The sequence below is a fragment of the Zea mays genome, chromosome 5 (assembly GCF_902167145.1).
Source record: "Zea mays cultivar B73 chromosome 5, Zm-B73-REFERENCE-NAM-5.0, whole genome shotgun sequence".
NCBI lineage: Eukaryota > Viridiplantae > Streptophyta > Magnoliopsida > Poales > Poaceae > Zea > Zea mays.
The window spans coordinates 61851290-61866085 of NC_050100.1; the positions used below are offsets into that span (position 1 = coordinate 61851290).

Sequence of the window (14796 nt, forward strand, 5' to 3'; positions counted from 1 at the left end):
TTTACTAGTCTATTTTGCAACTCCCTATTAGCTTCATTTAATTTGTCATATTTTTCCTTAGTATCTTTTAGGGAGTTTGCGAGCTCATTTATAGTTGATGACATAGTTTTATTCTCTTCTTTTATTTCATCACTAGCCTTTATAACTATGTCATATTTGGCATTTAAAGATTCATTTTCATTTTTCAACCTATCACACTTAGCTTTTGACTTTCTAATGATTTGAGTATATTCTTTAAGCAAGTCAGCTAACTCATCATATGAAGGTGAAGCAAATTCCTCATCACTATCACTATCACTATCATCAGCAATATTAATATCATTTTGTACCTTCCGTTCACCCCTAGCCATGAGGCATAGGTGAGAGGTTGATGATGACGATGGTGGTGGTGAAGAGAAGTCCCCGGCGATGGCGGCAACTTTTTCATCATTCTCTTCTTCACTTGAAGAAGACCCACTTGATGATTCGATGTCGGTGAGCCAGTCGCCAACAATATATGTCTTTCCATTCTTCTTCTTGTGGAACCTCTTTTGCTTCCCATCCTTCCTCTTGAAGAATTTCTTTTCCTTCTTTTCATCATCGCTTTCATCTTCTTTCTTGCCCTTGAACTTATTCTTCTTGGGCTTGTTGCATTGATGAGCAAGATGACCGAGCTCACCACAATTGTAGCAGTCCATCTCAGAAATGGGTTTTCTTTTGTTGGAAAAGAATTTCTTCTTTCTTGAATCAAATTTGATGCCTTCTCTATTTAGCTTCTTCAACATCTTGGTGGTCTTCCTTACCATCAAGGCAATGTTTGCATCAAGGTCATCATCACTTGAGGATTCTTCCTCAACTTGTATTTTTGCTTTTCCTTTTCTTTCATGATTTGCTTTGAGAGCCAAATCCTTTCTTTTAGAAGATGATTCTTCTTTGTCGTTGATGTGCATGTACATTTCATGGGCATTGATCTTTCCCAAAATCTGTGTAGGTGTGGTAACTGAAAGATCCATTTGATGTAGCACAGTGACAATGTGTCCATATTTGTCTATTGGGAGGACACTGAGAATCTTCCTCACAACATCCGGTTGTGAGATTTGAGTAAGCCCCAATCCATTGACTTCCTCTACAAGAATATTGAACGTGAGTACATAGCATTTGCATTTTCATTAGTAAGCATTTCAAAAGAATTTAACTTTCGCATGGCTATGTGATATCTCTCCTCACGCTCACTTCTAGTTCCTTCGTGTAGAGCACAAATGTCCATCCACAAATCATGAGCATTTTTATGATTTCTTACTCTATTGAACACATCTTTGCAAAGGCCTCTAAAAAGGGTGTTTTTGGCCTTAGCATTCCATTTCTCATAATTGAACTCATCACCTACAAGATTTGTGCGATCTCTAGGTTCGGGGAATCCTTGTGTGGCGGCTTTATAGACACCAATGTCTATAGCCTCTAAGTATGCTTCCATACGAATTTTCCAATAACGAAAATCGTCACCATCAAAAACGGGAGGAGGTCCATCCCCACCGGACATCGTAACTCTAGCGGTTAAGCTAATCTATGAGCAACAAGGCTCTGATACCAATTGAAAGGATCACGATGCCCAAGAGGGGGGTGAATTGGGCTTTTCTAAAATTCAACACTAATTAAAACCTAAGCAAGAGCTAAGCAAGAGCCCAACTTCACCCCAACAACTAGCACTAAGAATATAATACTAGAAATGCAACAATGCTAAGACAATACTTCAAATACTTGCTAAACAAATACACAATGTAAAGTGCTTAAATTAAGTGCGGAATGTAAAGCAAGGTTTAGAAGACTCCTCGAATTTTTTCCCGAGGTATCGAAGAGTCGGCACTCTCCACTAGTCCTCGTTGGAGCACCCACGCAAGGGTATCGCTCCCCCTTGGTCCTCGCAAAAACCAAGTGCTCACTACGAGATGATCCTTTGCCACTCCGGCGCGGTGGATCCCTCGAGACCGCTTACAAACTTGAGTCGGGTCACCAACAAGATCTTCACGGTGATCACCGAGCTTCCAACGCCACCAAGCCGTCTAGGTGATGCCGATCACCAAGAGTAACAAGTCGTAGACTTTCGCTTGACCAAGAGAAGCCTAATGCAAGTGGTGTGTGCTCTAGGTGGCTCTCGCTAGCGCTAATGAGGAACAAAACGCGAATTAAGATTCTCTAATCTCCTCACTAGGCTTTTGGTGCTTGCAATGCTCTAGCAATGTGCTGGAATAAATGTGGAGTGCAAGACATTGAATATGGTGGGTGGAAGGGGTATAAATAGCCCTCACCCACCAACTAGCCGTTACAGGCAACTTTCTGCGCACTGGCGCACCGGACAGTCCGGTGCGCCACCGGTGCGCCAACGGTCGTTTCCAACGGCTAGTTCTGACAGTTAGCCGTTGGACTCATGGCACACCGGACAGTGAACAGTCACTGTCCGGTGCACACCGGACAGTCCGGTGCGGTGTCCGGTGCGCCACTAAAATTCAACTCTAAAACTGGCGCTCTCGGGTTTTCTGTGGAGGAAGCTTCTTACTCGGACCAGCCTGGCCCCACCTGGCAGAGGGTGCACCGGACAGTCCGGTGCACACCGGACAGTCCGGTGCCCCCAGGGACAGAAACTCTAACTCTTGTTTTTCAGCTGATTTTCAAATCGGTTTTCGTTCTAACTTGTGAGTTCTAGAGTGACACCTAGCACTGTATGTGAGTGTGATTGTGCACCAACACTACACTAGAACTCTCTTGGTCAAACTACTCATCGACAACCCCTCTTTATAGTACGGCTAAAAGAGAATAAAAGACCTAACTAAATCGTGAGTGTCCACATCTCCTTGACACTCGGACTCCGTAGACCTTTGCCTTTTGTTTCGTCGTTTTAGCCGTCGCTTCGAGTTCTTATCTCCGGGATTGTTTTCACCGTTGTAATACTTCTACCTGTCATGCGACCTAACTTACCATTTGTCTCTGCAAAACACACGTTAGTCACATATAATATTACGTTGTCATTAATCACTAAAACCAACCAGGGGACTAAATGCTTTCAGCGGCTACTTACAATCTGCAATATTATCAGATTTCTGTCTGGATTAAACAGTATAATCACCTAGGCTAGATTCATTCAAATGGCACATATTTATTCACAATAACAGTGACATAATTACGATGCAAATGCAACAGAGACATGAGATCATATTCCAATTCATCACCAGGATAAGCGGATAACCTGACCATCCACGAAAGGAGGTGCACAACAGTGACAAGAAAAATTGCAGGGAAATTATATTATATATATATGGTCTACAAATAAAACAATCAAAATCAAAAGGAGGCGCACAACACAATGTCTGCAAAACTATAAGACAACAGATGTTTCTACTAGGGCAACACTAGTTTTGCATCTCCCAAAATAGAAGCAAGGACAGCTAAATCTAAGACTTTCACCTGTCCAATGCATAAAAAGAACAGCAAAATTCCCCAGATGTACTTTGATGAATCTCAGAAGGTCAATGGCTCTTGTGACGCTTTGAATTTATCTTTCCATATGCCTCTAATCGATCACTGGATGGCCTTAGCTCAGACTTGCGACGCTTCCGCCGTTCACTTCTGGTAGACTTTTTCTTGGCATCTGTTGACTCTTGCCCATTTGTCATCCTGTCGTTCTCTGTTTTTGAAGAACTAGGGTCTTCCTCAGACCTAGATTTCTTGCCAGATTTGTCCTTCTTCCCTTCCTTCTTCTGGCCTCCAAGGATCAAATCCTTGCTCTGCTTCTTATGATGTGTAACCTTCCATTCATCCTCTCTGTAAGGAGCTAGCTTCTTAACGGAAACATACTGGTTCAAATCCTTGTCATCTGATGCCAATATATCATAGGTACTCAGACCAAAACTATTGGGCTTAACTTGTTTATACTTGAACCGAGTCTTGATATCTCCAATAGTGTCCTCGTAGTCTAACTTGTAGTACTCTTCCATCTCTTTCTCAAGCTCCACCTTGTCTTTGAGAGAGATCTTCCCTTTTTCACCTTTCGCATCAGTGGCAGTAGACTCTTCTTTTGAATGGTCACTAGCCCAGCCCTTAGGAAGCCCAAGCAATTCGTCTTCTTTGCCAAAATCCGGCTTCTCCAAATCCATCTCCTCACCACTTCCAAACTCAGGATCAACCTCATCAGCCTCATAGTAACTATCATCAAACATCTCCTGCATCTTTTTGTCATAATCCTCCGGATCAAAATCCTCCTCCAAGTCATCAGCACCAAGCTTACAAGCAGCATCTCCTTCAATCCCAGCAATCATTCGGATCCTCTCAAGCTTCTCTGCAATCTCTTTCTTCTTCAAATTCTTGAGATGCTTCAGCTCCTCTGCTTGCTCTTGCTTAACACGGGCCATCCGCTCCTCTTTGCTCTTGCGCTGCTGCTTTCTGCTGCTCTCCTTCTTCCTCACCGAACCTTCAACAACCCTTGAATGTCCCAACACCCGATCCGCCACCACTGCCCCTGATGCCATGGCCTCCTCATGCCGGTAATTATAAGCATGCTCATACTCTTCCTGAATCTCGAGCTCCTCTTCATCTGACAATTCCTGGATATTATCTAGATAGGACTTACTCTTCTCTGTCTCAAGGTACGGCCTCTTAAGAAAAAATTCCTTCAAGAACTTCTCGTTCTCATCCAGCTCCTCATCCTTCCCAAAGACCTCACCAGCAAGGTCCTTTGTCTGCTTCTCCTCCTCGTCCTCCTCCGCTTCGTCGTCAGCTCCTGCTCTAGCCTTTTCCTTCACCTGGAATAAATCGCCATCATCGTCTCCACCATCGCCTAATGCTTCTTTCTGTGCCTCAAGGAAAGCCTCCAATCCCTTCTTCTGCTGCTCGTCATAAGCGATCCTCTCGAACTTGCTGCTGCTCCGGCTGGGCTGCGCTGCGAACTCGGGGCCCTCCTCGAGCAGGTGGCGGGCATTAACGTCCTTGAGGTACAGAGGCTTCTCCTTCTTGGTCTTTTCCTTCTCCTGCTTGGACTCTTCTTGCTTCTTGGCGTCCTCACCTTCCTCGCCGCCTTCCTCCTCCGAGGAGTAGACCTTGGCGTCCTTGTCGAGGATGCGGGGATCGCCGCTGCGGATGCGGCGGATCACCTCGAACATGCGGCGGTCGACTAGGCGCGAGGCAATGGCGGCCGCCTCGTCCTCCTCCTCCGACGACGACTCGGACTCCGACTCGTCGTCGTCGGAGGCGGGGACCAGGCCCTGCTTCCTGCGCTCCTCGAGGCGCTGCAGCGCCTCCCGCCGCTTGTTGTGCTCGAAGCGACGCGCGTACTCCTCGTTGATCTGGATCTTGGAGAGGTTCTCCCCGCTGTCGAAGTCCTCGTCGGAGCCCGACAGGATGTCCAGCGGCTTCTTCTCCATCTCCTTGGACTTCTTCCTCCTCCCCATCTTCTTCAGCGAGCAACGGCTGGAAGCGGCGAGACAACGGCGGCGTGGAAGATGCTCGGGTTAGGGTTTTAATCGATGGAATCGACACGGGCCGAGACTATTATATCTTGCGCGCAACGTTGGTAAACTGGGCTGGGCCTCGTGGAATAGGACGACCCATGGGCTGACAGTACTTCAGAAGCCCAAGTGTAGCAGTACTACCGTGCCGAGCGTTTGCCTTACTCAAAAGAAGAAGAAAATACTAACGTTTGCCTGTCCAACGAAAAAAAACGACCTTTTTTTACGAGGAAAAAACTGACGAGGCGTTTCGATCGGACTTGTGTGGACTGGTCTGGAGCGCGACGCCGACCGGTGCCGAGTGAGATCGCTGTGGCCGGCCCCTCGCGGCCCAGCAGGGAGCAAGTGGCCTCGTGCCCGACGAGCACCTCAGCTTTTGTGTAGCAACTTGCCGAACGCCCGGTCGGCGTCGTGCGTGCGTGACGCACCACGCACCTATAATAATTAACTCTATTATTATATGTTTGGGCGGTGCTCCGTCGTAGGAGCAGCAATAACTGTCAACTGAATTGACACCGTCGGCGTAGTCATTAGCCAAAAAAAACTAAACTTAGGTTCGCCTACAAATACAAAAGCAAAAGCAAAAATAAAAGCAAAAGCAATTTGTTTAGAAGTTGCTGGTTCGCATGATTGATGTGATTATATTTGTATTGACTCACGTACGGCATGGATGTGGTTGAGATCGGATCACGCATCCCATTTGGCATGTGCAAGCAGGATGGATCTCTCGCCGTATGTACAGACGTGCAGTACGTCGTCGCACACGTTGCCTTGAGCTTCGCTCCATTGTCTAAATACTTTATTACAGAGGAAACACATAACACCTATAAAAACTATTAGTTTTATAAAACTTGCCATTCAATAATATCCTAATAATGTTTATTTATTTGGAGTCATATGAGTATGTTCATACCAGTGATCTCTGAATTTGTTAAGAGATGTCGATTAGATTCATAAACTTTAAAATTGTAGTTTTATGTTCTTGAACTGGTTAAATAATATATCATACATCTCTAAGTTTATGAAAATAGTGCATTGCAGGTCTAGATTTGGAACATACAGACCACCGTTATGTCTCATTTAAGTACGAGGAATGTTGCTCGTGCATTTATCTAATGTTATTTTTTAAAATCAATAATACATATTCTCTCCGTTCACATGATTTAGTCGTTTTAATTTGTCATAAGCCAACTATTATCAACTTTGACCGATTACATAAGATATTTTATAAAATTTTACAATATAAAAATAAAACTACTAGAGTCATTATGACTTGAACTACTATAATATATGATTCTTTTAGTTTAAAATAATGTAATCTTATCTATTATTCGTCAAAATTTACATAGTTTGATTTAGAATAATTCTAAAATGACTAAATTATGTGGAGGAAAGGAGTAGAAATTTCAACACATAAAGACACGTGGAGTTTTTAAAAGAAGGAAATACATGACAGGTGAAAACGAAACGATTCTTAAAATTTCCAATAAGTACTCATGAAACTGCGGGGGACAATAGCAAAAACGAAACGGCGACCACATACAAAACAGCGACTCCCTTGTTGCCGGCTATAGCTTTTGCCTCCGTTTCGCTTTGATAAATAAAAGCCATAACTCCCGGCCGTCCATCGCTCGCCTCCCCTCCCTCCCTCCCCGCCGCTGTCTCCGGCGACAGCCAGCCTCATCGTCCATGGCCTCTACATGCCTAGCCCCCGCCTCCCTCTCCACGCCCCTGCTCTCCGACTCCATCGCGCGCGCGCCCGCCGCCAACGGGCACGCCACCAACCACCGACACCACCACCACGACGACAGCGACGGTGCTGCGGCGGTCTCCGTTTGCGACGACGGCGGCGGGGACCCGTTCGCGTTCCTCTCGGAGGACCGGCCGCCGAGGGACCGAGGGCCGTCCCCGGCCGACCCGTTCCGCAACGGCACGCCGGCGTGGGGCGGCGGCGTGTACGCGTGGTCGAGGACGCTGCTGCTCCTGCCGGTCGCGTTGGTGCGGCTGGCACTGTTCGGGCTCTCCATCGCGATCGGCTACGCGGCCACGTGGGTGGCTCTCCGCGGGTGGGCGGACACGCACGGGAGGCCGCGGGTGGGCGGCGGGCCTATGCCGGCGTGGCGCCGCCGGCTCATGTGGATCACGCGGATCTCAGCTCGCTGCATCCTCTTCTCTTTCGGGTGAGTCGCTCGGTTGCTGGATCGCGGGACGCGATCTGGATCGTAGACTTGGTCTCATTTTGATTTGATCTAATCTGGTAGCTAATAGCCGCTGCCTGGCATTTTTTCCCTAAAAAACATAATACTAGATGATTAGATTTGTGTGGTGAGATGGGGCTTTCTAATCCTATGTGTCGATGACGCGATTGTGGGATGCGGGTTGGTTTGCTGGATTTGGAGGGCTGCTATTTCGCAACAACGTGCCTATTTTGTTGGGAGCGCCTCAATGATGTGGTTAGTGGCCTGGTGGGACGATGCTGTAGCGGAAGCTGAATGTCCGTGCGGCAGATGTGTTTATGGCGTGTTGTCGTGTTGATGCTAACTTCATGAATTGCAGCTTTGAAGAGACCAATAGGATTATAGGAAACGAACGGGTTAGAAACGTTGGAGGTTGGACCATTCGTACATGCGTTCAGCTAGGTTACGTCAAGAGCGAAAACGTGTGCACAGTTCAACCTGAGATTCCATGTGCATGTGCATGCTGAAATGAAAGGTGGGGGTGTACCATGTTACAAATAGGAATTTCTCCTGTGGTCCTTCCATCCATTGCAATGATTTCAATAGCCCCGAATGGTGGGCAATTTCTCTTCACTGAAAATCATGGGCAATTTCTCTGTCCTGAAAATCAATACCCCAAATGGTGGGCAATTTCTCTATAGACTGAAAAAATATAGCAAAGGAAAAAAAACAACTATGACTATGGTGTTGTTTGTGTGTAAGCCCGTGTCCAGCAAGTTACCCATATAGTCACCCAAAACATTGTTTTACATTGTAGACTGCACTGTTCGCAGAGCGTAGTTTGAATTAAGAGATGTAATAAGAGATAGAATGTGTAAGTTGCTGGAGATAGCCTTAGCCTTTCAGAATAGTGTAGGAACGACAAGCATTTTGAATCAAAACTTTAGAGCATGGACAATGATTGCCATCTTCTTTTGCTACATGTATTTACTTTCAAAACTTAGTATTCTTCTGGCCATGAAATTGCTTTGTGCACTGTTGCTTTGCTATGTGTTTACGCTGAGTTGATCTGAGTATTTGGATGCATACTCTTTCTCAGTCTCTTTTCTTGTGATGCTAGTGTACACTGTCTGATCTTAGTCGGACACTCCTTATCAGGTACCATTGGATCAGAAAGAAAGGAAGGCCCGCTCGTAGGGAGCTCGCACCTATTGTTGTTTCCAATCATATCTCGTACATAGAACCCATATTCTTCTTCTATGAATTGTTCCCAACCATTGTTTCGTCAGAGTCTCATGATGCCCTACCATTTGTTGGAACAATTATTCGAGCGATGCAGGTATGCATTTTTTCAATTTTCCTACGACTGTCTACATTTCCAAGTTTCTTCTAAGACAGATTTTTGCAGGTTATATATGTTGACAGATTCTCACCAGCTTCTCGGAAGGCTGCTGTAAATGAAATAAAGGTAAAAACCGTTCCTCTTAATATGTGTTGTGATCACTTGGTTGCCTTTAAAAATGTTGCATTGTATTTTGTCACATGTTAGCCACCCCGTTGATTTATGTAAGTTTTAAGTTATTGAATATCACTGCTCTACATTGACTTAATATATGGAAAAAAGTAACAAACAGAAGGATATCTACAAGCTACTTCTTGCAGTTGCCTGCTTTACAGATCCTTTTAATTTCGTTTGCAGCTGACATCATAATTGATTCTAAAATCGACTCCAGCCAACTTGTCCTAGAATAACATGATTGTCTTTTAGTTATTTGTTCATATGGTACATACTCTCTAGGATGTCCTTTCAGAGAAAGGCAGCTTGCAATAGCTTCCCGCGGGTCCTGTTATTCCCTGAAGGTACCACAACAAATGGGAGATTCCTGATTTCGTTCCAACATGGTGCATTCATACCTGGCTACCCTGTTCAACCTGTTGTTGTCCGTTATCCACATGTGCACTTTGATCAATCATGGTGAGCTTTGTCTATGGATATTCTTTTTGATGTACGTTCATCTTTGTGCCTTGGCATTTTAAAATTTTATCTATACAATGTTTTGTGTTGCAGGGGGAATATATCGTTATTAAAGCTCATGTTTAAGATGTTCACCCAATTTCATAATTTCATGGAGGTATGCATGGCCTGCTGAATTTTGCCTAACTAATGTCTGAACTCTCACCTAATATGTCTTTTTTGTGCTTGTGTCTTGCACAGTTAGCTCATTGTATTGATCATCTGATAATATACAGGTAGAGTACCTTCCTGTTGTCTACCCTCCTGAGATCAAGCAAGAGAATGCCCTTCATTTTGCGGAGGATGTAAATATGTTCATCTCAAATAAAATTTTCATCTAACATCCTGTGTGTTTCACTAGTGGTGTGATAATATGTCATCCCTACAAATTTTAATTCTTGCAGACCAGCTATGCTATGGCACGTGCCCTCAATGTCTTGCCAACTTCCTATTCATATGGTGATTCTATGATTATGGCACGGGCAATAGAAGCTGGAAAGGTAAAGAGGCTAGTTATACATAACTATGAATTCCTACTTGCTCTAACTGTTTTTTGCTAGTCCATCTGTCATCCCTCTAAAAGGATATGCCCCTAATAAGCTGGGTTTTCTATTTGCAGGTGAATGGCTCAAATTACATGGTAGAAATGGCTTGGGTAAAAGATGTAAGTTTTTCCTGAACTACATTGTTTACATGTGTATGAGTATGCAAATGCTGCAGTTGTCAAAATCCATCAAGCAAAAAAAAAGAAAGAATGTAAACTATCAATTTAATCTTCTGTACGAAGTAGATTATGCTGAATTATTTCCTACAAGAACAGTTAAATATGCATTAGTGTACTTGTATGTAGATGTTGTGTGTCAATTCCTTCATCTCAAACTACCGTTGAATGAACAATTGTATTCTTATGCCTTTCAGATTTATGGTGTGAGCACAGCAGAAGCAATGGACCTATTGGAACATTTCCTGGCAATGAATCCAGATAACGAGTAAGACTCCTCATTCCTTAATGGAGAGCTCCCTTCATGCTTTACTAAGTCAATGCTATTCTATTGTTTCATGGTTACTTGATAAGTAACACCATTTAAACATTGCAGTGGACGTGTGAAAGCACAAGATTTTTGGGCTCATTTTGGTCTGGATTGCAGTCCTCTGTGTAAGAAGGTATTGACGCAGTATCTACAATTGCTATTAGCTTAAAAGGATTTCCCATCTTGGCTGAACTTGACTCTTTTTCCAGATATTTCACTACTTTGATTTAGGCATTAAGGAATCGATTACGTTCCGTCAGGTATGGACCTTAATCCGATTGAATTGTACATCTGCTTTAGTGCTACACTGCTTTTACATACGACACTAAGGATACCGTAATGCATCGGTACTGTATATTTCATAGCGCTAAGGTTTCTAGGTGTATAATGTATGCAGTTCTTGGTTGGGTGCGCGCACCTGAGGAAGCAACCGTTGTTCCAGGGTGCCTGTGAGACCGCCTTTGAGAAGTGCCGGGATCCTGAAACATCTGAGATCTCCAGGGCACAGCTAGCCGATGTCCTGCGGTTAAGCATGCTGCTGCCGTCTGGTGATAGAGTAAAATCTCTGTTGCCCCTCTATTACAGCAAGTAACGCTAGTTGGCCACAATGATGTCATACTCCTGAGTCCTGACCATGTAACCTTTTGACAGATGCTGGACCTGTTCAAGACGTTTGACATAGATGGCGACGAAAAGATCAGCAAGGACGACTTCATGACGTGTCTTGGGAGGTTCCCGTTCCTGATTGCGTTCTTTGCAGCCCCGATCAATGGGGAAGTGTACATCGAGATAGTCTGAAGGCAAGGCGATGCCGTGTAAGAGTAACCAGGCGCAGGTAGGGCCGGGGATCCCTCCGTTTATGCAATGGGATACCCACCTGTATTTGGGTTGCATCGAGTGGCTGACCAATATAGTGCGTCAATTTTGTTTCGTTGCTTCTTTCAAATGCTCACTTCGTTCTTTTTTATTTGTTGCGTTTTAGTTCAAAGATGAACTAGCAGGCGACAAATATTTGAGAAGGGAGTTAGTATTATATTGTCATTACGGAATCTGCTGTGAGATACGCGCTGGACTGATAGATTGTCGATGGAACTGAGAATGCACATAGAAAGCATTTCTAATGTACTCCTGTAAGAAAACTTTTTTGGACAAACAATGACCCTGTAACCTCAAGTTGTGTTTATTCTTGCTAGATGGATTACATAACAAAGCCCAACGTAGGTATATCCAGATACATAACCTTTTGAACATTGTAACCTCATGTTCGGCGAGTTGAACATTTGTTTAGACCATTTAGATGTAATGTATATTTAGATACATAACAAAGCGCAGCAAATATTCAGACGCAACTTTTTAGAAACAATTTTGTTATGTTCCAAGAATAGCCTAAACAACTTGCACATAGAACGGATGGGAATGGATGATGTACATACATACTGTCACACACATGATTTTAGAGACCAAAATTAGGTGATAATTACATATGTGCGGTGATTAATTTTTGCTTCATTAATGGTAACCAAATATAAAGTATGAAAAGGATTTGATTATTAGAGCATGTACAACCCAATTAAATAAGGGGTCTCTAGGGGGTAAGTAAAAAAAGATCACGAAGAACTCATCTCTAAACGACTATGCATATTGTATCTTGATTGTATTTATTATCTATAAGCTTAGGGTTGTATCATGCAATCTCTTACTTGTCTCTTGTATTTGGAAAATTGGTTCAAGAGGCTCAGGGTTGTACATGCCCTTATATCTCACCAAAGTATAGCGGTATGAGTTAACTATATTAAATTTATTGTTTTATTCATGAAGATGCTGTCGGAGAACCCCACAACTTCATTGTAAATAGTACAAAAGGCCAAAACATGAATGATCACACCATAATAAGTATCAACTATCTTCAAGCCACTTACTATTAGGGGTGTAGTGAGCTCTAAATTTTACACTATTTAAAATTTAAGGGTCGGGTCATATTAGAATCAGACACTATTTATATTTATTTTTAAACTAAAAATAATTAAGGGGTCAAACAAATCGTAAAGAAACATTTATACCATGATCCATTACCAACCCCTACTTACTACAGGACTATTGTAAAGCAGACTATGACCTAGAATGATCTAACAACATAACTTTATTATACTTATTGTAAAGGGAGACACCTCCTACTCGATTATAGGTTGTGCTTAGGGCCGGGTGGTAATAGACCACGATTCAAATGTTCCTTGACTATTCGTATGAGTTCTTGATTAATTTTATTTCAAAAATGAATAGAAATAGAGTCAGATTCAAATAGTATTTCAATCATTAATGTTTTAATGTAAAATTTAGAGCCCGTTATCACCCTTAGTTGTGCTTCAGGGCTCTGTAAAGTGGGTCTGTGCGTTCGACGAGAAAGAGCCAAGGGTGGTGCTTCATCTGCCATGATCATCTCTAGAAGGGCGATTCTTCGCATGTATTGTTGCACCTCACCTAAGGTGGAACTCCACTGGACGGATGGGAAGATATGGGATGAAGGTTCAACGACAAGTCAACACCTGATGGCTCATCCACTGACATGGAAAGAAGGTGATAAGAAGTTTATAAATATAAACTAGGTGAGTGCCCGTGCATTGCAACGGGAACATATAATACCATGATAATTTATATACAAAATGTGTCTTATATTGTTATAAGAAAATGTTTCATAATCCATTCGTGATCCTGGCCATACATAAATTTTGTTATTTTAATTTAGTTGTTTCGCTACTACATTGCAACCATCAGTATCATGCAGACTTCGATATATGCCACGATTTACATGGTCTCATCATTGAAGAGCACGTGCCACACCTGCCGGTAGAAGTTCCCTCGTACATCGTCAGTCATCAGTCACACACCACCATACACACTTGCTTAAACGAAAAGGCAAGTGTGTGTTTGTGAAGAGAATTAAAGACAGGTTGGCACAAAAGCTACCCTGACGATGACGAGTGGTCATTGCTATCGGTCCTCCTCTGTGTCACCTCCGACGCCGAGATGACGCCACAGTCCTTGATATAGTAGTCATCGAACGCGCGCGACATGGCGAGTACCGATAACTCTTGGCTGGGCTGCCAAACGAAGTGCACCCCGGGCTCATCAATGAGGTTATACACCTGGTCGTTGCACCACCGGATGTGCTACTCCTGTACATACATCTTGTTTGAGGACACTCACACAACGTCAGCAACGGCCGTCGTCCCAACGCACAAGAATTCATGGCCGGTCAGTAGCAACTTACGTGGTAGGTTGGGCTTCAGGTGGATGATGAGCTGGACGTCGTGATGGTGCCGCCGTTGAATGCGGTGCCCAGAACAACCCGAGAGTCACTGGTGTTGGCGACAACCATGAGGTCCCCCTGTTTGACGATGGACAACACAGTGCAGCCGCTCTGGACCGCGTCCAAGCGGCGGCTGCGCCGGAGCTTACCGTGCACATCGGCGCATGCGGCCACATAGGACTGCTTCCAAAGGTCGAAGTGGCAGTCGTCAAGCTTCTTCTCGTCGTCGATGAGTGACGCCAACGCGAGCGCCTCCTGCTAGTGGTGTTTGTTCAGGGTTTCCAAGTAAGAAACATGTATTCATCTTTGGCATTGGTTTATGAAAATGACTCACAAGTCAGATCCATGGAAAAAAATATTATGGAGAATAAATGTCACACATGCAAAAAAGGAATTTAAGTTGAAAACATTATTCAAACAAAATAAATTGCATGCAAGGCTCTTTTTTAAATACTACTCTCTGCATCCAAAAATATAATTTAAGAATCTCGGTGATACTTATCTACTACTACATATTGTGCACGGGTAGCAGGTGGGCTTCGGGAGAGATGTAGTAGACGTTTCTACTGTAATAGATGTAGACATAAACACACATGTGATGTAGTGGTAGCTATGAGCACATTTTCTTGAGGGGTCGCGGGTTCAAATTCCCTTGGAGCCATTTGTGTTTTTTTTAATTTAATTTTAGCTAGGCACGAGATGTACCTAAGAATGGGAATGGACTTTGCGGGGAGGGGAAATGAGAAATGCGGAATGCGAATGACAGGGAATTGTGGCAGAACATGAGAATGGA

The 14796-nt window shown here is 43.7% G+C and overlaps 2 protein-coding genes across 5 annotated transcripts; one reads left to right on the forward strand and one right to left on the reverse strand.

The window, feature by feature from the left end:
- Positions 1 to 3251: 3251 nt before the first annotated feature.
- On the reverse strand, positions 3252 to 5636 carry LOC103626442 (protein kri1). The gene has a single exon (XM_008646850.3). The coding sequence runs from the start codon at positions 5415 to 5417 to the stop codon at positions 3501 to 3503; it is 1917 nt and encodes a 638-aa protein (XP_008645072.1). The 5' UTR covers positions 5418 to 5636; the 3' UTR covers positions 3252 to 3500.
- A 1363-nt stretch (positions 5637 to 6999) lies between these two features.
- On the forward strand, positions 7000 to 11930 carry LOC100191712 (uncharacterized). 4 transcript variants are annotated; one of them, XM_035967661.1, is made up of 14 exons: positions 7000 to 7654; positions 8810 to 8990; positions 9060 to 9119; positions 9450 to 9626; positions 9720 to 9783; positions 9902 to 9970; positions 10070 to 10165; positions 10285 to 10329; positions 10584 to 10654; positions 10763 to 10829; positions 10906 to 10956; positions 11094 to 11252; positions 11348 to 11531; positions 11679 to 11879. In XM_035967661.1, exons 4-13 carry the CDS (start codon positions 9451 to 9453, stop codon positions 11492 to 11494), a joined length of 945 nt encoding a protein of 314 aa, XP_035823554.1. In that variant the 5' UTR covers positions 7000 to 7654; positions 8810 to 8990; positions 9060 to 9119; position 9450; the 3' UTR covers positions 11495 to 11531; positions 11679 to 11879. The 4 variants fall into 4 exon arrangements, with proteins under 4 accessions (XP_035823554.1, XP_035823553.1, XP_008680978.1 ...); XM_008682756.3 differs by having other exon boundaries at positions 7044 to 7654; positions 9463 to 9626; positions 11679 to 11930; XM_035967660.1 differs by having other exon boundaries at positions 11348 to 11888.
- Positions 11931 to 14796: the final 2866 nt, after the last annotated feature.